This window comes from Oryzias melastigma, linkage group LG16 (genome assembly GCF_002922805.2).
Source record: "Oryzias melastigma strain HK-1 linkage group LG16, ASM292280v2, whole genome shotgun sequence".
NCBI classification, from domain to species: Eukaryota; Metazoa; Chordata; class Actinopteri; order Beloniformes; family Adrianichthyidae; genus Oryzias; species Oryzias melastigma.
Window position 1 is genome coordinate 20,351,332 of NC_050527.1, and position 27,326 is coordinate 20,378,657.

Here is a 27,326-nt window from a genome sequence, read left to right on the forward strand (position 1 = left end):
TGCATAACATTGAAATTCACAGAACAAGGCGGTCCATTCAAGTTCATCTACATCTGGGGTGTCAAACTCAATCACACAGGGGACCAAAATCCAAAACACACCTTAGGTCGCGGGCCGAACAGGATAAACATTTATTGAACACTCTAAAATTACATTTTTAAAACTTTAAACCATAACTTTTTAATATAATTATGAACTAGATATATAACATTACCTGTGATAATGCTAGTGTGAACGCTGTAAGCTGAATTTGGTTGCTGAAGATGCTGAAATTGACAGCAGAAATCACTGAAGCTGATAGCCAGCTACAATATTAGCTAAATCCCAAATTAGCTTAAAAGAACTGAAAGAAAAACCTAGGTTAGCCAAAACAAGTTATCATGTAGCTGAAATATTAGCTAAACTTCAAAATAGCCTAAAAAAATCGTAGTAAATGTTAAAATAGTCCAAAAAGCTAGCAGAATATCTGTTTTTAAAACTTTAAAACTGTAACTTTTTAACATAATTATGAATAAAAACAGACAGGAATATTATTCCAGAATAAATCAACTTAAACCTTAAATAACTTTCAATATTTTACTCTCCCTGAAAAAATATTTTGTCAAAATGATACAAGTTAGAAACAAGCACAAGATAACATCGGGTCATTAATAACAATAAAATAAAATGATCTGGATGGCCGAATATAATTACCGAGGGCCAGATCCGGCCCCTGGGCCTCGACTTGACTTTGACACACGTGTTCTATATAGTCGATGCATGCAACCTGCCTAAATGTGAGTCAAATAGTATTTTTTATCCAAGGAAGCCAATAGGGAGAAACAATGTATTTAGTTTTAGTTTTCATCAGAACTCTGGTCCCAGGAATCCACCTTTTAGTGGAGCCAGGGTCAGCCTGATGCCGAGGAACCTCATGAAAACAAATTGAAACAAGTTTATTGCAACCGCTCAGAGACTAAAAGCTTTTCATTTAGCTGAAAATGTGTAGGCGGAAGAAGCAACGCGACTTCAATTCTCCAGGAGCTGCACTTCTGTCATTGTCACATCCCATATTTCATAGTGCATTCATTATCACACAAACCCAAATGTGTCCGTATCCAAATGTAATGAGAGATCAGAGGCAGGCAGTGTCTGTTATGCAAGACTAACAATGATCAGTAACAAGTACAAGTAACCCACACAAAGATCAGTAACACGTACACTGTGCCATGTGAAGGCATTCATCGGGATTCACCAGAGATACACTTGAGTTAGCTAGCTTGTGTTTAGCATGTTGTCCATGCAGGCTTTGTACAGTATCCCAGCAGCAGGTCAGCTCTGCTTGGATCTCCCTGTAGAACTACAGTGGTCTAACAGGATAATGGAGGCATGTCCTGGAGGATGTTACTGTCTGTGGACCAATATTAGCTCACAGCTTATGTAAGCGTGAGTCAAGCTAGATAAGAAATGGATCCTTGAAAATGGCCTAATTTGTACGTGACTCAAAGTGGAGCAGCAGCATTTATCAGGGGTCTGTGTCCAATTATTCTCTGATTAATAGGCATTCCTTTAACTAAGTACATGACAGTGCAGCCACAATCCAATTACTGTGTGGATGCGGCGCAGAAATGAAATGGAGCAAAGTTGAAGTCTGGTAAAAACTGTGCTGTAATCTGCTCTTGATCTTCCCAGGTGTGAAAAGGGAAAGGCAGAATGTTCATGGCAGCTCTTCACTGCAGGTTTCCCTCTTTGGTCTGCATGCCCGTGTGTCCTCAGCCTTCTCAGGAGTGCTCTTATTAGCTGCAGAACGTCTCCAAGCATTTGGTGCACACGATAAATAATGCACAGAGGAGTAAGGGTGCACCTGAGCCGGACTGTAGCGAGGCTGTATCCGCTTTGCACGGGGACCGAGGATTTACACATCAAAGACGAGCTCGTTAACTCGCTGCCAAAATGAGTTCTGTTAAATCCAACCGTCTGAATCAGCACCGTCTCCTGAGGCGAGGACGTGTCCGTGTGGATGTTTGTCTGTCTTGCCTCTCCGTTTTCAGAGGTCAGCCGGCTGTTCTGCAGACCTTGCAGCTCATCCTTCTTTGTGTGCAGAGATGAGGTGATGCTGCTGATAAATCAGTGTGTTGAGACATGAGGTGATGCTGCTGCACAAAGAATGTTTTGATAGTCAGGAGTTGAGGTTAAGTTTTGGTTTCATCTGAGGACCCAGAGCTGCACTCCTGCTCAGAAGTATAAAAAGTAGGGCTAGGAATCAATAAAAAATAAAACTAAATTACCAATTAATCGCAAATCTGGAAAAAATTAATCGCGATTAATCGCCTTTTATTTATTTATTTATTTTTTTAGTTAAGAGTATTTGCCAGCCACTTATTATCTACAGATATTCCTTTTAAGAAATCACACAACCAAAGTTGTATTTTTAGAACATTTATTTTTATTCCTTTGGAACTTAGGGTCTAAAACTCAGTTTTTGTCTGTATTTGAATTTTCTGTATTTCAATTTAAGACTACCTGCTGCTTATTTGGGATCATACAACCTCTCCTATGTGACACTACCTTTATTTAGTCTTTATTCCATGTTGTATTCAAACACTAGACAGAAAATCATGCAAAAACAGAAAATTCCATCTGGAAAAATGTGATTCATTTTACTGTGGAAACCTAAAAAAATAAAAAAAAACTGTTTTTACAACATAGAATGAAAGTTTTAGTTGTCATTTTATAAAAACAACAAAAATAAAATTTGTCAACAAACTAATCAACACGTTTTTGAATGAAAATACAAACAAATCCAGGCTAAAGTCACACCAGACAGCCGAAAATTAAGAATTTCTCACTGCTGTCTATTTTTCCTGAAATTCAGTTTTTTTCAGCTTTTTCTTTTTTCCTCCTACATTTCCTTTATTGTGTATATGAAAAATAATAAAACATTTTTTTGGGGCAATTTTGATCCAGCTGGATTTCAGGTCGGTTGGCTGGAATCTACACAGGTGGGGGCGTGTCTGTCTTTTCTGATCAGCTCACCTTCTGTGACGTCGGTGGGCGGGACTTTCACTGAGGACTTAAGAGTTTTTGCAATTTTTAGACAACGCTGGTTCTAGCTATTGTGGAAAATTCATGTTGGTCCCGAATCCCATAGCAAAATAATGGTCGGTTTTCTCTTTGGATTTTTAATAGCAGACAGTTCTGTTTGGCTCCGCCCCCCATAGCAGATGGACTGCTGCTGGATTACAACCGTCAGATTGACGTTCGTTCTCTACCTTATTTATTAAAATGTTTTTATTAATTAATTAAAAATCTTATTATTAAAATAAATGATCACTTTTGTCCAAAAACCACAAATAAATGCCACATTATTCAATCACAGTCTACTCTAGACAGTTTCATTACGCTGATCTCACAGCTGCACAGCAGGACGCTTGAGCGTGATTAATAAATATTAATGAATTAATTATGTTGTATTAATCGCATGTGTTAACGTGTCAACATGAAACTTTCTGCATCTACTGTCTTCTGTTTCTAAGGAAGTATTTAGACTGGAAAAGTCCCTTGATCAAGACCAAGTCTGAACCTTTTCTGCTCCATTCTGATACATCCACCTGCAGACAAACAGATCCATGAACGTCTTTGTTTTCCTCATCTGAGCTGGAATTTGGATCAGAACTGTACAGCTGGATAGCTCTGATATTGACCATTGTTTTTGTATCACTGTAATGTTTGATTGGGGCTGTGGGGGCTGTGCTAGCAGGAGAGAGTGTAAATAGTTTGATGAAGGGAAGTGGGGGCGGGGTTGCTTTGCACCAGCGGTCCTGTCTACAACTCAGAGGTGACTTACTAATGAACTATTGCTTATTTTCTCTAAAAACAGCAGTTTTCAAAGTCCTCATGCTATCTTGGACACGTTTACATTAAAAGTGGGGTCATGTGGACCCCACAAGACGGTGCGCTGAACTTTTTTTAAAGATGTTTTATCTTCACTGGTGTCCGTGGCAGACATGAAATCTTCTCCACCTTTGTCATGGGAAGGATCACACATCAGTATGGGGGTGGGGTCATCTGGACCCCATCAGAGAGCACAAGGGTTAATCAAAACACCACTGGGAACGTTTTTACGACGGATCAGAAGATGACTGGATTGGAACTTTATTTAATCATCAGATTTAAATGGTCAGCTGTGGTTTTCCTTCAGCAGAACATGATCCACACAAACCAGAACCGCTGTTTTGTTCTATTTCAGTCTTTAGATAAATTATAAATAAAGGGAAATGACTTCCTTTGCCCTGCATGGAGGAAATGTGATCCCCTACGGTGAAGCAGCTTGACTGGTGGCAGCTGCTCATGCCTCACCTTCATGCAAAGGTTCATACCAGATTTGCTCTTCCAGGGGGAAACGTGGATCTGTAGATCCTGACAGGTTTGGGTCCGAACAACTACAAGACTCTGACATTTAAATGGTTTCATTCAGTCAGTGGAGAGTATTGGAATCAATATATCAGACAGAACCTCTTGTTTTGTGATCGATTCTCTGCATTTTGATGATTAGTATCGGATTAACAAACTGCTGGAATGAACCACATGTTATACCAAAGGAGCATTTTGAAACATGGTAGGATGTGAAGTTTAATGTTCAGATAACAGTTTTCTTTGATACATTCAATTATATGTGTATATTCATTTAATTGACCATATTAGAGAACTGGTCCGAGTGACGTCATCCATAGAGAATGGTTTACTTCCAGCTCCAGCCAAATTAAGTCGATTAAGTCACAATTTTTTCACCATATGGACGCCGCCATGTTGGAACCAGACAACATCGGTAAAGTGTAACTGGTCCAAATCTGTGAGAGTCAGTTCTATTGCAGACTAGGGCTGGGTATCGATGATAATTTCCATAAATTATTCGATTCGATTCACAAGAGCCTGAATCGATTTGATTCCAATTTCAGTTCCCCAATTCAATTAAATTTTAAGTTTACACATTTATACACATTTGTTTAGAAATACATTAATAATCTACTATATGATTTGAATATATTTGTATTAATCTGATCCAGTTCACATACTGTAAATGTATCAGTGAAATAATGAGATTGTTAATATCATCCAGTGTTACATGGATTCTCTAAAGGAGAAGTTCTAACTAAAATGTTCAGATCATTAACATTGTAAACATTGTTCTGCTTCTCCTGGAGGACGTTTCAGGTTGACCACTAGGTGGTGATCACGCTATAACATGACACCTTATTCCAGAAGAAGAAGAAAGTATGAGGGGAAAAAAAACGAAGTTTTAGACCAAAAATATTCATTAAAAAATTACTTCCTTAAAAGAGTTTAGAAATTTCATGCCTGAGTTTGAAGATGTTCATTTAGTCAGAATGTATGTTAGGTCGACCGAGTGTTAGCATTAGCCGTCCTATGGGAAATTCTATTGAACATTAGCATCAAGCCCGCTAGCTTTATGTGCTAAATTGATTTTTATCTTTTGTGAATCGATTATTGATCTGTTCAGTTCAAATCGATTAATCGATTTTTACTATCCCAATTCTATTGCAAATGTTCACCAATCAGGAGTGATTTTGTAGGAAGGCCACACCCCTTCCACTTGAAAGCGGCCACACAAAATCTGACAAACATTTTTAACATTTGACATGAGACCACCTACTGTTATTGAGGCATCTGATCGGTCAGTTTATAACTTGATAAACTTTCTCTAAAAATAAAAAAATAACAAAACATAATATTTCTAATACAGCATTATTATAAACACAAAATGATGTGTTTGAACCCTTTAACCTCCATCAGGGTTTGAGCTGACATGGAGACTTGGCTATTCTTTTTAGCAGACTTCCAGACTATATACTGAATTCATCCTAACAGAGAAATTCAATTGCAGTTCACTCCAAACTTTACTGCCTTTCAAATCACATAAAGAGCGGCATGGGCAGCACAGGTGTAACTGAACTCTAAGAGACAGATTTAAACATACACACCACTCATTTATTTAAAGAAATCATTAACATGACTCCTGATGGTGTTCAGGATTTCATTTTCCTTTGGCGGTTTCAGCAGCATCCTGGTTTTAAAAGACGATGTTCCAGTAAATTATGTTTGTTTAGATATAAACTTAATAGTTAACAGTCTTAAATCTTTTGCTTTTAGCATCGTAAAGTTACTGAGTTTTGCAGTAAATAGATCTCAGCTTTTTATTAGAACAGTGAAACATGGAAGTGTTAATGTAATACAATGTTATTGAACAGATTTTACATCATCTACCAATCAAACGTCTCAGTCCTAATTATGCACATATATTAAGTCTGAAGAAATCTCTGGTAGTGAATGTCTGACCTTTTCTTCCTCTTTAGAACGACTGTATAACAGTATACAGACCTTTTAAGAAAAAGAATGAAATAAGTGACTTACACCATTCCATTCAACTTTTATCGAAAAGAATATGTTTAATTGTTATCAAGCATTTGAGTTTTATATAATTTGGAGTTCCAGCTCTTAAAACCTACAAAAACAGGATTTCAGAAAATAAGATTACAGTAGAGAAATCCACATTTACTGATCAGTTTGATCAGAAAGATAGAAACAGACTATGACCACATCAAATGAATCAAACCAAGAGATTGTTAAATGATTTGTCCATCTTCAGTAGTCTGGTCTGGATCCAGGTCCTGCTGGAGGATGAAATCTGCATCTCCATCCAGATCCTCAACAGAAGGAATCATGAAGGAATCTAGAACATTCTAGACTGTTGCAGTGATTTTGATTGAAGAAAGTAGAGTTCACCAACACCAGAACTGTACATTACAGTCCAAATCCTGACTGAGAGGAGATTTCACTCTGGACCTCCAGCAGTTTGGGTTCTGCTCCTCACCATCTTCCTCCAAACTCTTGGATTCTCAAATGAAAGACAGACTTTCCTTTCATCAGAAACTGGATCTTGGACCTCTGGCCAACAGTCCAGTTCTTCTTCTTCTTGGTCCAGTTGAGAGGTTTCCTCTGTTGGTTCAGACTCAGAAGTGTCTTGACCTGATGAACCTGACAGATGTAATCCATCTCCTGAATGTGGAGGTTGTTGAAGCTGTTCTTCTTCATTCCTCTCTTTCTGGATGTCTGAAGGTTCTTCAATCTGTTGATAATCCGCTACGATCGTCTCTGTTACTGCTGCATCGTCTCCTGACACATTCTGTCCTTCCATTAGACTTTCTGTGGATCTGCTGGACTCAGCGCTCTGTGAACAGCAGCCTCCTTAGTGATGAAGTCTAGTGTCTTACCCAGATGGATCAAAGATGGTCTTCTGGATGCAAGTCTGAAGTCTTCTCCATATGGAACCAAACTGAGACAGTTTAATTACATGTGGGATGCCTGTGCATTGAGATTAGTATTTGATTTGTTGATGGAACTCAGTTTAAAACATTAATTTCCCCACAAGATTTAATTTTTTTAATCCTGTTTATGTGAGTTTTATGAGCTTGAACTGAAATTTATGTAAATGTATCTTTTGAAAAATGACTTGAAATCCATTAAACAGTTGATCCTGAATCTCTATTCTATGAAAGTTGATTTTTTAATGGGATTATGGAAATAAATATATACGTTTCCATGATATTCTAATATTTTGGAAAGGCTCTGAAGGTCACAGTCACAAGAACATTTTAGATAAAGCATGAAATAAACATGAAATCCCACACGCATGTAACCCTAGAGATAACAAGAAGTCTACTGAAAAAACAAGGTCTTTAGATGCATTTGAAAGCCTCTTTATAGCAAAGGGACAGGCAGAGAGCTCCACACAAACCCCAGCGTTTACTCTGATGGAGTTAAAAGTGAACAACTTTAAGATAGAGAGCATCAGCTGACCTGCAGCTTCTCCAACAGGGAAAAGAAAACACTGAACCAGGAACTGCTGGGCCTCCGGGCTGCTGTCAGCACTAATGAGGAGCATTTGTCTCCTCTTCCTCCCTGTGGTCACTTTGACAGCATCTGTGGACTGTCACTCTTGGTTCCATACCCTAACCCCATAACCAACCAAAATCCCAGATCCAACAACATCAGCAGTACTCCCATAAAAAAGGGAACTCTTCAAAACAAAATGTTTCTTCAAAAGGTTTTAGTGTTTCCTTCCCACAGAGAAGCCCAAAGTGTGTGATAGTTTCACTGGAATTACAGACAGAGTCATCATTCCAGAAACCCCATAAATGATGTCATATTTTTCTGGGACATTTGAAAACACGAGCTCTCACACCCTGTTCATTCTGGGAAATGTTTGCATTCATCTAGGCTGGTATTTCTGAAAAACAGGTGTGTGTTTTTTTTTCTTCTTTTCTACCATCTCTTTACCGGCAACCAAAAAACTTCTTCAGTATTGTCAGTCTGCGCCTCCATGCTGACCTTCAGCAGTTCCACCGAATCCTCTGACTAATAACGGACAGAATGACAACTGTGAAGCAGTCTGCCAGAAAACAGAAAATGGAGGTCTAATGATGCCAAAACCTACTGACCAAGCCCTTTCTTGTGAGAAAATAATTCAACATTGAAGCCAATGTTTGTTCTTGTTAAAATAACTGTGGCATCATAAAAGTGCAAAACGTATAAAATGGTGGGTTTTTAACCTTTCCCCAACCACTGATAATGTATTTATTACTACCTGAACACATGAAGCTCCTGCCAAAACCAAACCACCCTTAACTAATGGCTAAGGAGAAAAGGGAAAAGTCTTTAGAAAAAACTGTATTCCAATTCATTAGTCGCTTTAAATATACGATGATTGGATTTATTTTTATTTAAAGAAACTTAATAGCCAGTGCCATGATCCTCGGTTTAAAACCATTGCATCCCTGCTTATTATTTTGATTTGTTTACGATGTGTCATAAACAGACAGACAGCTGGTTCCACATGCAACACGTTTATTAGATAGGTCAGGAACTAAGCACAGCTTAAATTCTGCAATACTGGATCAGAGTCAGACAGGCAGAGGTCAATCACGAGCATGGGAGCATCAAAGAAGAGAGTAGAAATGTCCAGGTGAGGGTCAGGGCAGGCGGCAAGCAATCAGAGAATAAGCAGAGTAGAAACAGAAGATCAGGTCCAGATGGAAACGCTAATGCGGGCAGAGTGGCACAAACAATACTTCACCCACAAACAAGTGTCCTTTGGGTGATTGGCAAATGAGAGTCAGCTGAGCAGCATCTGGGGAGTGTGCCAGGGGTTGCTGGGAGATGGGTATTCTAGCAATGGCTCATGCCAGTGACCAGAGGGGAGACAAAGCGCTGACTTCTGACACAATGAAAGCATCAAACTTGAGTAATGTGCTAAATTTAGGAAATAGTCATTATTCAAAACCAGGCCTCAGAATGAGCTAACTGAAAGGTTTGTCTTCATTGTTATTTGCTTCGAAGAGAATTTAAAAAGGATTTTTTTCTTTATTTTACATTCTTTGTTGTTGTTCTCCAATGCACATATCATTTATCTAATCGAAAACAAAACCGTGACCCAATTTAAGGTTTGAACAGTTGTATCCCAAACAAACATAATTCCAACTCATTAATACTCTTGTCTTTTTTTAAAGTCCCCCTCCAATGAAAATCCTGTTGTTTTTTTTTTAGCGTGTGGTATTTTTTTTTTATGAGAGAGAACAAATGTAATAAGAAATCAGTTTGCATTTCCGAGTATTTCTCCTTTTAAATCTGTCAATCAAACTGTCACAGACAGACTCTGTTGAGTGGTTTTCCCACAGAGGGGGGGATCAGGGGCGGAGCTCCAAAAGCCACGCACCCTCAGAGGAGATTTTGGAAACAGAGGCTTCGGATCAACATGAAAAATGGCTTTAAGACATTTAGGTCGTGTGATTTTGATTAAACACTTCATAATAATCATTAAAACACTACTGGGAATGTTTTTTTTTAAATTAAAAATTGTCATGGGGGACTTTAAACACGCATGCCTGTTAGAGTACAAGGAAAACCAGATCTGATTTGTTGTTACCCAGAAATTGATTCCTAACAATTGTTTAACTCTCTAAAGTTCAGCAGTTTGACTTTTTATGGGACTTCAATTTAAAAACAGTTCTGAGAAGCTGCTCCCTGCAGCGTCTGACCCAGAATGAACAGGTGAATGAACTGCAGTTGACTCAAAAACAAGAGTTGAAGCCTCTCCTTTTCGATGTATGGAAATGATCAACAATAGTCCGCATTAAATATTCTTTTCTGCTGTTGTAATAAAATCCAATCTACTCTGGATTTGTTTTTAATACTCACTGTGAACTCAATACAGCGGTTTAATGTAAAAAGGATAGAATCAGTCGGTACTTTTTAATTATCAGATGCTTCAAGCAGCAGAGATGCGGCACACTTCCAAATTTAAACCAGTAATGCATCCACCATAAGCATTAGGAAGGATTTATAAATCTAGAAATTTCAAATAATTGTGAATATGGAACTTTTTATGGAATTTTTAATGGGTCCCAGAGTTGCCGAACCAGCCCGGGGCCCTGAGAGCCTGTAGCAAGGCCTCCATGAGCATCCTGGGGTCTGTGATCCCCAGCCTCCTCTGCTGTGGAAGGCTTGGCAGTCCAGCTCCATATGTGAAATCAATACGGCTTCATTTATAGCCCGTTTTCACTTTTGCCATCAAATCTGAACTCTTTTGCCAAAGGCCCTATCTTTTTAACAACTCTCCCTAAAATATGAAACTCAAAGGAAAAAACAGATAGGAGAAGCTCTCACAGGAGAGTGTTTTATGTGAAGGAGTTTTTAAATGTGTCAAAAACTGCCAATTGGAATGAATTAGAGCATAATAATGAAGTTCCCACTTGCCTCACAGTGAATGAATCTTGGGAAGTATTTTAATTTCATGCCCAAATGGCAAGGACGTGTGATGAGAGCATTCAGAGTGTTAAGTTGGATGTTCGGTCTCCTCCACCAGCTGTAGACCCTCTCCTAGGTGTTTAATAATAAAGAGTGGGTTCATCCAGCCCTGCACTTTTCCTGAGATTATGTGCTTTACAGACCAACCCCTGGGCCTTTTAACTTTCATAAAACATAATCTTGGAGCACACGTACACCATCCATCACCCGGACGCACTCTGCACAAGCAAAGACGCCACTGCCGCCACAGCGACAGGTAAAAGTCCAACAAACAGCAGAAAGATCCTGGTTCTCTGACAGGGACCTCTCATTTAGAACAGGGGGTTTGAGTCTCACATGGAGCAGCTAGGCCAGAATCTGAGCCTCAGCAGATGTGAAAAATCTTTGCAGCTTTAACACGACATCACACCTCTTTCTAAGAGCCCCTCAACGTCCAATTACAGCATTCAAACACCAGCGACAACAAACTGTTTCCATCCAAAAGAGCAGGAGCACGGCGAAGTGCTTCGTAGTATTGGGACTCATTTGATCAAACCTGGGCACCAATCTGAAGTCTGTAATATAAAAACACAGCCGTCTGTGTTTCTGTGCATTCACACTCCTGTCAGACACAGCAGCACGGAGCGCTCTCGCCGGCCGGCCACAGGAGGAATTTTTCCATCAGCTTCAAACAAATACTCCACTTGTGACTCGGCTTCCTCTTACTTTTACAACTAGGCACCGGTGTTGGTATAAAACAGGTCATTGGGACCTCCCCAGGACCAGTTTGGTGGAGTTGTTGCAACCTGCCAATATCCACAGCTGCCCAGGAGCCCCCCGTTGACCAATAACTCTACTCTCACTCATATGTCGTAAACAGCTTAAAACCCTATTAAAAGCACAAATACATTTCAGGAACTAAGTAGACATTTATAAAACAGTATTTCCTGTCAGTGAGTTGACTGAATGACTGCCTGACTGTATAGATGCAGAAGCTCGTAACACATGTGCGGTGGGGGTCAAACTTTTCCCTGCGTGGCTACAGGTGGTGGACATGCATCCCATGCATCAGTGAAAGGCGGTGATTTACTAAACTGGAGGGAAAGTGATTACGAGTGACTGATGGGAGTGCAAACGCAACCTCCCTGAAGACTGCACCTGTGTGCATTAACATGTCCATAATGCGAGCACGAGAGCGTGCGTCCATTTAAAAATGCCTGAAAACGTTTAACTAAAATGCAACCACACTGGCATCTGAGCTACTAATGCAAACCACAGCGGAGCAGAAGTCCATCAACAGCAGGAGTCCTTTCAAAAAATGATGTTATTTCAGTTCAAAGAGCAGGAGGAAAATGAGACGGGGAAGCAACACGGCTGGACTCCAGCCAGACCGGGTATTTTTAGCTTCAGAAAAACGATGGCCTTTTATCAAGGCTAGCTCCGAGTACACGACCAGAATACAGAGAACAGTCCCCCATGTCAATTTTTTGTATTTAAAAAAAGCGTTCCCAGTAGTGTTTTAATGATGATTATGAAATTTTAAACAAAATCCCACAACATAAATGTCCTAAAAAGATATTTTTCATGTTGATCGGAAGTCCAGTGATGCTGATTTGACCACAGAAATGTGAACGGCGGCTCATTTGACTGCAGTCAATGTGAAGATACCATCTTCTCTTCTCCAGAACCTGAACTAGACACTAGGAACAGATGAGGGTTTAGTGCATGTGCAGCAGAGCTGTTGATGGAAAGAAGATCATTCATTCAAAAAGTGTGATTGACTGAGATTTAAAAGGAGAAATACTCAGAAAAGCAAAAACAAAATGATTGCTTATTATATTTGTTCTCTTTAAGAAGAAAAATGCCACACAGACATGTTAGAAACTCTAAAAACATGGTTTTCATTGGAGGGGGACTTTAATGAGAAAGACCAAATGCTCATATGAGGGGCTGAAAGAAGTGCCTGTGTCCTGCATGCACGTCAAAGCCACAAGGTCCTCCTGACGGTGTCAAAGTATGCTCTCACTTTTTATTTTCCTATATTTTTGAAAGTGGAAAGCCATTTCCTGCCTCGTTTTGTAAAGCAAAAATGTCTGGCACATCACAAAGGAGTAAAGGGCAGGGGAATTAAGAAATTAAATGAAATCACCCAGGATGAATGTTATTGTTGTTGCTGTGGATGTGGGAAACTGACCGGCTCTGTTGCATTATTCATTCCTCCTTCAGCAACATCACAGAGGAGGTTTCAGTGACGCTTGATTTGACCAAATCATAACTGGGCAAGCGGCATTTTGAGCTCATTTCTCCATCCCTGTTCACCAGCCCTTCTCTCCATCTGTTTCCTCAAACATCCCATTCTGCTTTTCCTCCATTCCTTCATCTCTCTACTTGTTCGATTGCTTTGTTCCACCCAAGCACCGTTCAATCTCTCCATGCTTTAATGACTCAGTCAGCTCTGTTTCCCACTTTCCGTCTCACTTCAGAGGCAGAATGCTTTAAAAACACCCCTCCTGACAGACGGGACGAGACACACCTTTGCTCTGTTGATTTATCCTTCCACTGCACTACAACAACTTTGTTAACGTCTCTCATCAGCCAGTTAACAACACTTGAGTGTGGCCAGGAAACAGCTGAGCGTTTTACTGTCCGTCACCTCACCGGCAGTAGAGTTCAGCCATAATTGCATCTGGGGATTCGGTGCTTCAGACCTCCAAATGAAACAGCTTCTTTAAATGTAGAACAGGGCGGTAAATGTTAGCTGTGAAATACAGAACCTGAGGGAAGAAAAGTCCAGAGAAGGGAGGAGCTCAAATAGAAGTTGCAGATTCTGTTTAACAATTTTTAAGAGATTCATTTCTGAAAATTGTGTTTTTGGTGTTTTTAACATATTCCTTTTCTCATGATGGAGGACAAATTTTAAGAAAATGAAGATTAAAATGTTATTTCTGAGTATTTCTTTATTTAAAAGGTTGTGAATCATTAACGGGAAAAAACTACTACGGAAAAAAAGTTTGTGTTTTTTTTGTACAAACTGCAGTCAGTGATCCACAGTCTCCCTGCTCTCCTTCATTCTGATCATCCACTAACAGACTAATAGATCCATGAACGTCTTTGTTTTCCTCGTCTGAGCTGGACTCTGGATCAGAACTGTACGACTGGATAGCTCTGATATTGATCACCGTTTTGGGCCCACCGGTAGTGTTAAGTTTGGGTTGTGAGGGGCTGTAAGCTAGCTGGAGAGAGTGTAAACAAAAGGAATTATGGGAAATAAGTGCAACAGTCCCACCCACAACTCAGAGGGGAATTTCTAATGAACTCGTGCCACTCTGCAGAAACTATGTCTTAAAAAATTACATCTTTTTTTTATGTTTTGGCTGCATAATCATAATTAAAGAACACTGGGAACACTTTTACAATAGATCAGAAGATGATCTGATAGAGAATTTAAAGAACAATGACACAGGTTTCAATCAAGCATATACTGAGGTAATAAATTGACTTATCCTTTTCTTAATTGTTCATCATCATTTGAGGTTGAGTGATCATAAACTGTCATAAGAATCATTGAAATGAGGATTTTATTTGGCCGACATTTAAAGAAAAACCTGATCATCATCACAACAGAACATGCAAACATACTCGTACTGCTGTTTACTGAGGACACTCCTCTGACATCGTGGAAGATTCTTCTTTATTTTTCACAGTTTTAAGTTGCAGAGAACATTAAAATATCCCAAAGCATCTGCCGAATGAGTAAATCTGGTGAAGCAGGAAAAATTCAAAGTTAATGGGATTCGAAGTGGATTTAAGAAAAGACTCTGAGAACCAAGATCAGGGAGATTTGGTATTTCGTTGACAGTAGTTTGAAAGGATTAAAAAAGAATTGATAAAGTGCTTCAGAGTTAAAAAAGAAAAAAAACTCCAACAAATACAGATTTAAAATTAAAATGTGGTTTGCCTTGACCAATATACCTACCGTATTTTCTAGAGTATAAGTCACAAGAGCAAAAAATGTCTACGTAAGAAGAAGAAAACCAAATATAAGTCAGTCTGGAGTATAAGTCGCACTTTTGGGAGAAACGTCTGACGTTTCAGAACAAAGCCCAGCGTAGCTAAATAAATACAAGAATGCTAATCCTTTGATCTGTATAAGAAAAATATCAAAGTTTAAGAGGAAAACAATCAGATTCTCTTCCATGTTTGTTTTGGACGACACTTCTTCTGCTGCTGTCAGTAGCAAACACTTCAGATGAAGCGCCCCCTAGTGGTTGTTAAAAGAAACAACCGCTAAAGGACAACCGATGTTTACTGGGAAAAAATAAATGTATGAGCATTTATGTCCATAAAAAACCCACAAATAAGCCCTTCCTGAGTATAAGTTGCACTCCTGACTAAACTATGAAAAAAACTGCAAGTTATACTCCAGAAAATACGATAAATCCATTGGCAACACCACCCCAAAAATGATTATTACTTTGTCTTTTATTAAGAAGGCTAAAGCTCAAAGACATATAGCCTCAAACTCAAAATGTGCAAAGAGACAATCATTTTTTTAGTCTGAAACAAGGCAGCTTATAAATAACTTCAGCAGAGCTCACATGATCCTGCAAAAACCAAAAAGACTCTTAGTTGTCTCAGCTGAGCCATTAGAAACTCTAAATATCTTCTTCATAATATGAATATGATTCATAGTGGAAGTGAGACCCTGCAGGAGAATGACCATCAAATGTAAATCTGCTGCTGCTTTTCACACACAGGCAGGAGAGGGGGGGTCGGGAGTAACCTCTGTTATCTATTCATATTTCTCTACAAAGCAGTCACGGGTGTTCTCCTGCATCTTTACCTTCTCTCGCTTCTTTTCACCATTCTCAGAACGTCTTTTTTGTTTCTGATTCTGCCATCGGACCAATTAGCTAAAGATGGTCTTTCCATGGGAGGAAGCTCAACAGAAGCCTGCAGAGACAGCCGGAGGAAGCTGGGTATTTGCTGACAAATGGGATTTGATGGTAAGCCCGAGTAACATTAACTACTGGGTTTTATTGGCTGAAGGAGAACAATCTCATGGTGGTTTTCTTCTCCGGCCTTCCAGGCAGAGTGGATAAAGTTGCAAAGAGCAAAAGGGTTCTGATCACGCAAAGGTGCTGTTAAACAGATGGCAGGAGAGCAGTGAAGAGAATGGCACCGGGCAGCAGATGGAGAACGGATCATGTGTGTAAAACTCCTTCTTAGTCTGCTTTTGCTTCTCAGTCAAACACAATATTTTAGGGAACCACGAACTCTGCAGTCCAGCACAGTAAAAAAAGAAAAGAAATGAAAGTTTCAACTTTTTTTTTACTTTTTCACAGTTTGCATGAATAAACTCTTGATCATTTACATGATTGTTCACTTTGACGGACGTTTCTTGTTGAAATGTTGTAGTGGACTGATTTTATGAGGGCCCAACAGGGGGCAGTCTTGCCCAAGTTTATCCCTCTCTGTCGGCATGAACCTGTTTGCATCTTTATACACTCTCGGTATCAACTTCAAAAATCTATAAAATACACACCAATATGACAAATGTGAGTGAAATATTTTTTCCCAACTATTTTTGAATTTTATTTTACAAAATAGAACCAAACAGTTTAATTTAAAACAAAAAATGCATTAATGTTTCTGAAATTACTCAAGGTATAGAAAATTCTATTTTAAAATCCTACAACAGGTGTTTATATTTGTTTTTGTTCACTCGTTTTAATCAGCATAAACGAAAAAGTGAAAAATTAACGAAGTTTCAAACAATCAAAATAAGAATTTTGTTGGGATGAATAGTTTTAGCAATAGTATTTTAAAAGAGTTCGTGAAACACAACAGGAAAGGCTCTGTAAATGATCTGTCTGTGCGTTCTGGCGCGTTTGACGGAAGAATTCCTCTGCTCTTCTGCTTCACTTTGAAACACAGACGTTGGGGTGAGTGAGCCATACCCCCCACTCCTCTTTTTTTTTTACTAGAAATGGTGCGTTTCTAGAAAAAGGGGTGCAAAAATGCAGGTAAAAGGAGTGTGATGTGGAGGAAAGTTTGGTCTTTTTGGTTGACAAACAGCATCCCGAGAGCTGCTGCAGAAGGGAGGATGAGTAAACGTGTAGGTGGAGAAGTGGGGGCTCTGAAACCACATAGGTAAGAATGACAGGTCTGCCTCCCCCTGCTCTGACAAGCAGCCTGTGGACCCTGACATCCTGTCTGCCGACGCGCACTCAGACACAAGCAGCGCGGAGACGCGCGCAGACCCAGAGAGACTCCAGGCCAGCAGGACCGTCTGACAAGGCCTGAGGTAAGCTTCCAATTAATCTAAACAGGTGAGAAGCCGAGCAAAGCTTCATCAGACAATGAGGCCTAAGGCAATCGTCTCTCCAAGAGCTTTTCTGGTTTTTATTGCGCATTTATTCTTAATTAAATTATTCGAAAATATTTCTGTCAATCTGAAAAGCATATTTTATGTCATCAAACTGGCGAGCTCTGCTGTTCTCTATTAATAATTCCTGTAAGACTTCTCATCTGTCACTCGCTGTTATTGGAAGAGGAGTGTCGGCCATTACAGGCTTGGCAGCTGCGCTCAACTGCAGCACAGATCCTCCGTGGGAGTCATGTTATCATAGAGGATGATGGCGGCTGCGGGGACTCGGGGTGGGACCAAAGGGCAAGGCATTAACTCTCTGGCCCTGACATGGTCCAAACTATAAAACACACCGTAATCCTAGAGCACAGAACAGCAAAAAAGAAAACTGTAAAACAGAGGCCAAGGCGGCCTGTCAGGAGAAAAGACTCCCCGGCAGGTCAGATTCCAGCTTCCTCTGGGGTGGCTGTAAATTTAATATTGATCCCTGAGTCATATTTTAATAATAGAGTCATCACGGAAGAATTAAACACAATGAATCACCCCGCATTCACCTCAAAACAGCGGATTCCTTCATTATGAGTGTGCGCCATCGACAGGACGCACATTCGTGCGTCCTGTCGATGGCGCACAGTCATAATGAAGAAGAGAATGTATTTAAAAAATATATTTATTCTCATATTTTGTCATTCAAGTCGGCGTTCTGATCTAATCTGTATTGGTTCAGAGCTTTGACAGTGCAGACTGAGGATGAGGTGATGTGAAACCCAGAAACCGCAAGCATGTGTGCATTCTGCAGCTCTGAGGAAACGAAAATCAGGCTTCGATCATTTGGATGTTTGACAGGTGCTGCTTCACTGTCCTTCCCAGGTGCCCCGCATTCATTTTGATCCGTTTGTTTTGGAAACGGCTGTTTGCGCACAACATAATAAGTTGTGGTAATTTATGTGATGATTTTCTGAGATGTTGAATTAAGACGTGCGTAAAAGCAGACAAAGCAGCACTAAAGTTTCAGGAGAATCAGACAGTATTTGGGGGGTTTGGGCACCAGAAGGCGGCGCTGCAGACCCGCGCTCTGCCTCCTCTCTTCAGGCGAACACAACAGCGGCAGCGACATCTCTGCAGCACTTACTTTACATTTTTAATCTTAAACTTTCTATTGGGAACTGCTGGAATTAACCGAAGAAATTTTTAAAATGGATAATAATAAAAAATGAAAACAATAAAGCACATTTATGGAAATCCCACTGATAGAAGAAGATTTTTTCCCACATTTCTTTTTTACAAAAATGTATAGCCTAATAAACGTTTTCATAGCTTTTCAACAATTGAATAATAATTTTTCTAAATTGAGTTTTTAATACATCAGGAAAGTGTGCGTAAAATCAAAGGCTGTACTGTAAAATTACATGTCATATTAAGAAGTAATTAAAATATTTTAAATATATCTAAATAATTCACAAACTAAAAATGTCCATAATTCTAAATCAGACTTGTGGATTGTGAGGTTCAGTTGGAGGTTTTGCAGGACCGAGTTGTGGCCTTCTGTTTTTAGTCCCGCAGTGGTTTAAAAATGTGCAAACAGAGACTAAATGTGAAAATGAAACCTGATGGTATTTTAAATTACTCTCCATTGATGGATATTGTCAACAGTCCTGGTGTTTTCTATGGGTTTGCTGCGCACTCTGTTGTTTACTAAAACATTTTTTTACTTAATGTGTAAAATCTTCTTGGAAAAAAATGAAAATTGTTCATTTAAAGCTTCCGGTGGTAAAATAACAGATTTTTGTTGTTTCTCGTGTGTTTTTGTGGCCTTATACGCGCTGAACAAATGTCTATATTTTTAATCAAACTGTTTATTGTATTTTTATTTGTATTATTATTTTTGTATCTCACAGCTCTAGTCTGATTTTCTCTGAATAAATCGATGTAATCACGGAAGAATTCTCCGTTTGGCACAAGAGCGCACAAGCTGCACCTCTTCGGGCAGACGTTGTTCGGGGTTTCCTCTCCTGCTCTGAAGCATGTTTCAGGAGAAGCTGCAGCATGGAGGACCATAGGTGTCCGGCAGTTCGCTGAACACGCTTCTCCACTCTGGTCTGGAGCCTTAGTTGCTATCCAAACACAAATAAACAGAGGGGAACATTGGAGTTAATGACAGAGGAGGGGGTCGGAGGCGTGTCGGAGGGCGGGCTGTGCGCTCCAGACTCCCGAAGCCCTAAAAAGTGAAGAACCGCACACTTCCAGCCCCAGCTCCGGACGGGACTCCCACGCTGCTGCTGCTGCCGTCTGTCTGTCCCGCAAACTTTCCACCGCGTTTCACAACTTGTCACTGCTCTGCAAAAGTCCGAGGCATCAGGGTTGGCCGCATGGCGACGTGAACGTTTCATGGACTTGGATCCTGGAAAAGTTTCAGCGCTTTATTGGAGCTCGTCGCCTGTGTTAGTTTCTGTGGATTACTGACATACCGCAGGACCTTTGGCAGCTTTTTATTGGGGTAAGATCCTGTTTGGCAGAGTACATGTCGGAGCTGCAGAGGGAACTTTGTTATTACTGAGAAAATCTGAATGTTACTGATCTCACAGACGAGCCAAACGGTGGTTCGACCAAAAACTAAGAGTCAGAGCTCACTCACGTTCGACTCTCATTGATTTGAGTCTGCAGCCAAATTAAAGGAACGACAAATTAGTAGAGAGAGAAATGATGATACCACTAATGATCCAATGCGGTGCTGTCGAAGTGTAAACGCGGTCCAAAGGTGAGCAGAGACCCGGCTGAGCGAGCGCTCCAGATGACCAAAGAACAAGTGCTTCCGCGGCCGTTCCTGCTGCACCTGTGCAGGAAAAACTCCCGCCGGGCCGCTGCGTCACAGCAGCTCCAGAACTTCAAAGTTCTGTCCAGTAGGACCAGAAACACTCATAACAACCAGGAGTTTTTTTTTAACTCTCATCTTCAGAATCTCAGCGAGAGATTGTTTTAGATTCAAAACAACAAAAATCTATTAGAACATTTCTATGACTTCATGGAGTCGGACCGCCGTGGTTCTGCTGGACTACCGCCACGTTCACCAGCTGGAGCTCTGGACTTTTCTAACCTGTCATGCGTAAAAACCACAGAGCCAGAACTCCCCAGTTCAGCCCCGTTTGTCCCACAGGGACAGGTAGCTTTTCCTGTTATTGCAGGCAGACATAGTTGAATTCAAATGTGGGCCTTATAAATTCGGGATAAAATCGACTTAAACACGAGGGGAATAAAAATATCCACAAACACACCTGAGTTCTGCGGTGAGGAGTCCTCACCTGCGGCTTCACCTCTGCAGGAGTTGAACCTCAAACGTCTTGGAAAGGTTTTCTGTGAAATCCTCCTGTAATTAGGCGCGCGTTCCTCCTGCATCGTCGGTGTGATCTTTTTGTGGTGTTGATCAGCGCCATGTGAATTCTTATTACATCCTCTCCGTATAATTAGCTGATGGTTTCGATGAGTGATTTATTTAGAATCGTTCTGAGGCTGCGCCACACTTCCGTCTGTAAATATTCTGTTTGTAATTAAAAAACCCGATATTTTCTGATGTTCCTGATCAATAAAAGATTTTATTTTAAATGTGTGGTTCAGGGAGAGATATTTGTAGTTTTTGTTGCTGTTTGGTGTCTTGTTAAAGCAAATGAAAATGGCATTAAACTAATTCCAGAACACGAAGGCCTTGCTTTCCAAGTTTTAGTAAAAATGAATTTGGAACTTGACTTTAACACACAGGGTTATTTTTTTATCTTTTCCTCTCAGCTCCAGTGTTTCTTCTGCAGAGGACTGAGCCGAAATGGGGAGCAAGGCCCTGCACGCTCCGATCCCCCTGCACCCCGCTCTGCAGCTCACCAACTACTCCTTCCTGCAGGCCGTCAACACGTTCCCCGCCGACCAGCTGCAGGGGCTGTACGGCCTCAGCGCGGTGCAGACCATGCACATGAACCACTGGACTCTGGGCTACCCGCACATGCAAGGACTGAGATCCACGATCACGGCAGCCGCTCAAGGCCTGGTGGACCCTCGGATTCCTTTCCCGGCTTTACCCTTCACAGCCGCGCAGCTCTTCCATCCCAAACAAGCCAGCGTTGCGCACGGCGTCCCGTCGCTGCACAAGGACAGACCGAGGTTTGACTTTGCTAACCTGGCTCTGGCTGCGACTCAGGAGGACCCGCCGAAGGCTTCAGACCTGGCAAAGCTGGCGTCGGGACTAGGAGGAACCATATCCGAGTTGAGCAAGCTGTCCCCGGACCGAAAACCCACTCGGGGCAGGCTCCCGTCCAAGACTAAAAAGGAATTTATTTGCAAGTTTTGCGGCAGACATTTCACCAAATCCTACAACCTGCTCATCCACGAGAGGACCCACACAGACGAGAGGCCCTACACCTGCGACATCTGCCACAAGGCGTTCAGGAGACAGGACCATCTCCGAGACCACCGGTGAGTCACGCTCTGGCCCCGCGATGTCCTGCTCCAGCGCGGGGCCAGAGCCCAAATCCAATCATTTCTGTGACACCTTTGCTGCATGAACGGATTCTGACTGTCATTTATTGTCGACAGATATATCCACTCCAAGGAAAAACCTTTCAAATGTCAAGAATGTGGGAAAGGATTCTGTCAGTCTCGAACTCTAGCCGTCCACAGAACGTTACACATGCAGGTGAGCTCCATCTGGTTCAATATTCTGCTGCATGGACGGGGATAGTTATCAATATACACACAAAAATCTGTTTATTATTGATTTGAAGCAGAACGGGGGTTATGATTAAATGTGCAAATCTGCGACAAAATCATAAATATTGAGATGAATGAAAGATATCATTTAAGGGAATAATCCTTTGCTTGCTTTAAATCTAAACAGGAATCTCCACACAAATGCCCCACATGCGGAAGAACCTTTAATCAAAGAAGTAACCTGAAAACTCACCTTCTCACCCATACAGACATCAAGCCCTACAGCTGTGGCCGCTGCGGAAAGGTGTTTCGGCGCAACTGTGACTTGCGACGGCACAGTTTGACGCACAGCCCACACCAGGACTACTAGCCTGGACAGACTAAAAAATAAACAAAAAACGGACTAATCATGGATGGACAAAGCAGCGACTTTTGTGCTCAAAGAGACTCTGCAAATCAGGACACGTTTACTGGCACATTTTAGCGGGGATTTGGTTGCACCTCATGCGGAACAAGCGGAGCCGCGTCCTGATCCAGCTTCCTCCCCGCTTGTAAATATCTATATCATGTACATAACTTTGTTGTTGTTTTTTTATTTTTATTTCTTTATGTCGTTGAAATGATAACAGTGTCAAAACAAACATAAAGGAAAAGTATGTCAAATTGTATTTAGAAATAAATATTATCACAGTACATTCGCAGTGCTTCTGTTTTTATTTGCCTCCGCCAGAGAGGCGGATTCACGCGTGCACCATCACGTCTGTGCGCAAACGCAGCGCAGCAGGCGCAGCGGGAGCCCGACGCGCTGCAGGTCAGCAGGTGTCCCGCGAGAAGAGAACTGCAGGGAACCTCTCCAGAGATGAGGGGGCGCTTATATTTAGAGGTCATGCTAGAAAAAAAGGCAACAGCGTCTGGAACTGTCTTTGTTTCTTTCTTTTTTCTCTCTCTTTTTTTTTTTTGAAAATGTCACCTGTAAAATAATTTGGAAGCTGCCGCGCCGCAGCAGCAGGGTGACTTTAAATAAATAAATATTTGGATTGGTAAAATCGAAAAGATTTTTCCAAAAATAAGTAAATTTTACTGCAAACGCGCTTTAATCAAACGTCTGATTTATTACTGAGCATTTTGAAAGATCACTAAAAGAACAACAGATGCAGCACCTTCCTGATTTCATTTACTTGCTTAAACTTTACCAGATATTATTTAATTTAAAAAAAATATATAACTGTAGTTAAAAAAATTAATGGAGTTTATTTGTGGTTTTAGAATGAGTTCTAATGGAAACGCGGTGATTTGGCTTCATGTTTGCTCTAACGGGTTTCAGCCAATCAGACCATCTGTTAAACGACAACATGAATTTTGTATTTTAGACAAAAATGATCTTTTCTCTTACAAATATTTTATATTTTATGATATTACGAGTCGATCAGGAGAAATATTGCCCCCGTTTCCAGCTCCAGTGTTTCTTGGCCTTAAAAATGAATGCGGGCAATTTTACGAAACGATCGACATTACGGGAAACATAAATGCTATTTGTTTCTGATGCTCACAAACGGTTAAAGTAAATTGATTAATTTAAAATGAAAGGGCATAAACTGAAAGGTTTGTAGAAAAGCAGAAGAAAAAAATGTCCAATAATTTTGTTAGAGAGAAAGAAATGATCAATTTCGATTATAGTCTCATCTTCAGTTCAAAAATATGTCCTAGCATTCTGCGTAAAACCACACTAAAAGGTGATTTTTAAAAACAGTTGTAATAAAGGCAAATACTATTTTCACAAAGGTTTTTTTTAAAATAAGTCAGATGTTATCACGTCCACCAACATTTCACATAAACTTTTAGTGCGCAACTTATGACCCGAAATGAGTCCGAATAAAATTTAATTTGATTTGTTTATTTGTCCTTTTCATGGAGAGTGCATTACATTGACACGTTCAGTGCACAACGAGTTCATATCTTCATGACAGGAAAGGAGCAGTGAGAAAAATACAATTATTTGTTAATTTCTGCTCCAAAATCACATCTTAAAAAAGAAAAACAAAAGAAACAAAACTAGGCGACTTTTGGAACACATTCCTCAAGTCATTATTATTATTATTATTATTATTATTATTACGTGTAATTATCAGACAGTGCTGTAACACTGAGGTGGAATTCTTGCGCGCACCTGTTGGAGCAACTGGCTGGTCAGGCTCAGTGTTTGTGCAGGAGCGTGACGCGGACGGCCTGTCCGGCTCAGTCTCTGTCTTTTGCCGCTCTTTGTGCGTTCTAGAGGAGAACCTGGGCTGGAACTGACCTCAGAACCGGATTGGTGTGGGTCTGAGAGCTCGCGCTCTGGCGCACGGGAGCGCAGCTGGCATCCAGCCGGTGACAACGCATGTGTCCCGAATCCGGAGCGCAACTGTCCTCGCTGACTGAAGGAAGGCCATTGAGATCCAGCAAGAGTGTGCTATTTGAAATAATAATGATAATAAAAATAAAACAAAAACACAAGAAAATGAGTGAAAGTGGAAAACCATCTTTCCTTTCCAGAATGCCATGTAGTGCGTGCTTCTAAAAAAAATAAATAAATAAATAAATAAACACACACAAAAACATGTAGGTTGGAGTAAAGATTATTTTTTTTTACTCGGATTTTTTTAAATTAATATTATTAGTATTTATTCTCCTTTGTTGTCAGTGTTGTTGAAATGCTGATTTATTTTTACATTTAACCAATTTAATTCTCTCTTAGAAACACCAAATATTTCAGTGAGTATTTTGGGCACAGGTTACAATTTTAAGACAGTCGGATAAATGAAAATGTAAAAATAAAAAGTAAACGTTTGACAAATTAAAAATGTTGCCTTTTTATCAATTTGTCTATATATAAATCAGAGCTCATGCATAACATACTTAAAAAAAATATATATAAAACTTTATTTTAAATCACCTTATAAACCACACCCAACGCATTCATTGACATTCTTTCACCTTGCTAGACAAAAATACACAGGCCAACACGACGACCAATGTTCGAAACACAAAATTCCAACGGTACGGAAATGCAACACCAGTCCTACGGAAGCCGTAATGGTTTCTCCCGATGACGTTTCGGCTACTACAGATGAGGGATGTGGTTGACGTTTGATAGCGGGATACAAATGGTTTGTTAAACAACGAAACCAACACAGATCCCCGGAGTGGATTCGGGTCTCGAGTAAGGAGGACTGGTGTGTTTTTATCTTCTTCTGTGAGCTTTGGTACGACTCCTGACGGCTTTAGCTTAGCTTTTTAGCCTAGCAGCACTCGCTAACAGCTACACTGTCAGATCTACCACCACGTAATAGTGCAGTTTTAGGTCAAATGTTTATCATAGAGTGAATTAAACTTCTGTTAAGCCTCCGTTGTGTCTTAGCTTTGCTAACATTCTCTAAAAAATAAACCGGCTTTGGTTAACAAACTATTTAAGGAGTCCAGTAAACTGCTAGCCGGAGCAGAACTAACATATTGTAAACAAAACCCAGGTGTTTAGTCACATTTAAACTCATTTTAGTTTTCAGTCACTGACTGAAATGAATGTTACTACATGAAATTATGTTAAAAGGTAAAACAGTGTAGTGTAAAAACAGTTTATCAGTTTAAGCAGCAACTTGATTCTGCAGAGCAGGAGCAGCACAGGTGTAAACCATTGATTCAGTTCTGTTCTATGAGGACAGCTGTGTTGAGAGATTTCTGTGCTATGATGCGTTAAACGAATGGATAAAGCTGTGTTTCCCCCAAGCCCTCAAAGTCACTACTTGACTTGGATGCTTTTGACATTCACTTGTCGACAGGTGAGAAGATGTTGGAGTCATACGTCACCCCGCTCCTGATGAGCTATGTGAACAAGTACATAAAGAACCTGAAGCCCTCTGACCTGCAGCTGTCGCTATGGGGGGGCGATGTGGTTCTCAGCAAGCTGGACCTGAAGCTGGATGTACTGGAGCAGGTACGTTTGTGTACACAAATTCATGTTATGATGAAGAAGGTTTCAGTTTTTTAGGCTGTTTTGGAGCTGAGCTAATATTTCAGCTATATGCTAACAGTTTAGGCTTTTCAGTGTTTTGGCTATTTTGGAGTTGGCTAATATTTAAACTACATGCCAACTGTTTAGGCTTATCTAAGCTGTTTTTATTATTATTATTATTTCGGCTATTCTGGAGTGTAGCTAATATTTCAGCTACATGCTAGCTGTTTTGGCTAATCTAGTTTTCAGTTTTTAGCCTATTTTTTAGTTTAGCTAATGTTTCAGCTACATGATAGCTTTTTTGGGAAAATTAGGCGTTTTTCTAGTCTTGTAGGCTAATTTAACATTTAGCTCATAATATAGCTAGTTATCAGTTTCAGTATTTTCAGCTATCAGCTTCAGCGATTTCCGCTATCAGTTTAAGAATCTTCAGCAGCTACATTCAGCTTACAGCATTCACACTAGAATTATTGCAGGTAATGGAACATATCTAGTTCTAGTTGTTTTTTTTATTACTGAATGAATGAAAGAGAGATTATTCCCTTATACAATCACCTTTGGCTGTAGATGAGACCTGGACTGAGGGACTCCTCCCCCACGCGTTTCAAACAGGAAGTACCCACTGACTCGAAGAAGTCAAAATCCCATAGTGTTATATAGAGAAATAAACAGAATTTACTCAGTCATTCTATTTGTTAAAATATTGAATCTTTGTTAGAATATTATCTTGGGGTCATCTCATAGGAAATTATTGGAAGTTATGGCCGTTTATATACATTTTCCAGGCATCTGGGGCATTATTTCAGCTGATTTGAAAGCAGTAGGGAAGGGAGATTTAGTACATAACTTCTACTCCATCACTGTTCACAACTATAATTTTACCCCAACCTGTTTTCCTGTGTCTGATTATCATAGTGGCAATAAGAATTCTATTGTGATCTGGCCTTTTAACTGATCAGCTGTTTTAACATCCTAGAAGAATATGTAAACAAAACCTCATGACAAACATTTCCTAGAACTCACAGTAGGCAAAGGGAGTGGTGAATAAAAGCTTACTCAGAACACTTGGCAGAGTTCCCATCTGATCCATTCAACAGAAATACCTTGGATTACTTTCGATCAACAATACTTTTCAAAAATTCACAGTTGCATCAAAAGGGCAGTGCAGAGACATACAGACCCAGTTTCATTTGGATGATCATCTTCCAATTACTAGTGGTTTACACATCATTGTATTTTATTGTTATTAATGACCCGATGTTATCTTACACTTATTTCTAACTTGTATAATTTGACAAAATATATTTTTATGGAGAGCAAAATATTGAAAGTTATTTAAGGTTTAAGTTGATTTATTCTGGAATAATATTCCTGCCTGTTTTTTATTCATATTCATGTTAAAAAGTTTTAAAAGTTTTAAAAATGTAGTTGTAG

At 40.1% G+C, this 27,326-nt stretch overlaps 2 protein-coding genes across 6 annotated transcripts in view; both read left to right on the top strand.

Moving 5' to 3' along the window:
• Nucleotides 1-19,447: 19,447 nt before the first annotated feature.
• osr2 (odd-skipped related transciption factor 2) lies at nucleotides 19,448-22,597 on the top strand. 2 transcript variants are annotated; one of them, XM_024266936.2, is made up of 4 exons: nucleotides 19,448-19,709; nucleotides 20,993-21,670; nucleotides 21,791-21,890; nucleotides 22,092-22,597. In XM_024266936.2, exons 2-4 carry the CDS (start codon nucleotides 21,027-21,029, stop codon nucleotides 22,272-22,274), a joined length of 927 nt encoding a protein of 308 aa, XP_024122704.1. In that variant the 5' UTR covers nucleotides 19,448-19,709; nucleotides 20,993-21,026; the 3' UTR covers nucleotides 22,275-22,597. The 2 variants fall into 2 exon arrangements, with proteins under 2 accessions (XP_024122704.1, XP_024122705.1); XM_024266937.2 differs by having other exon boundaries at nucleotides 19,450-19,709; nucleotides 22,174-22,597.
• Nucleotides 22,598-24,926: 2,329 nt separating this feature from the next.
• The window catches only part of LOC112143843 (vacuolar protein sorting-associated protein 13B), a 292,951-nt gene continuing 290,551 nt past the window's right edge, over nucleotides 24,927-27,326 (top strand). For 2 of the 4 annotated variants that reach the window (XM_024268054.2, XM_036216061.1), the window contains exons 1-2: nucleotides 24,927-25,116; nucleotides 25,720-25,874. In XM_024268054.2, coding sequence (XP_024123822.1) covers nucleotides 25,728-25,874 — 147 coding nt within the window. In that variant the 5' untranslated portion in view covers nucleotides 24,927-25,116; nucleotides 25,720-25,727. Of the gene's footprint in view, nucleotides 25,147-25,719; nucleotides 25,875-27,326 lie in introns of all 4 variants that reach the window. The other 2 variants (XM_036216063.1, XM_036216062.1) reach the window with 2 other exon arrangements.

What these genes read in the sequence shown, in the direction of transcription:
- osr2 (XM_024266936.2), top strand. Translation starts at nt 21,027, where the DNA reads ATGGGGAGCAAGGCCCTGCACGCTCCGATCCCCCTGCACCCCGCTCTG. An exon ending in GACCATCTCCGAGACCACCG is followed by an intron (nt 21,671 to 21,790) that starts GTGAGTCACGCT and finishes TATTGTCGACAG; the next exon opens with ATATATCCACTCCAAGGAAA. An exon ending in ACAGAACGTTACACATGCAG is followed by an intron (nt 21,891 to 22,091) that starts GTGAGCTCCATC and finishes AAATCTAAACAG; the next exon opens with GAATCTCCACACAAATGCCC.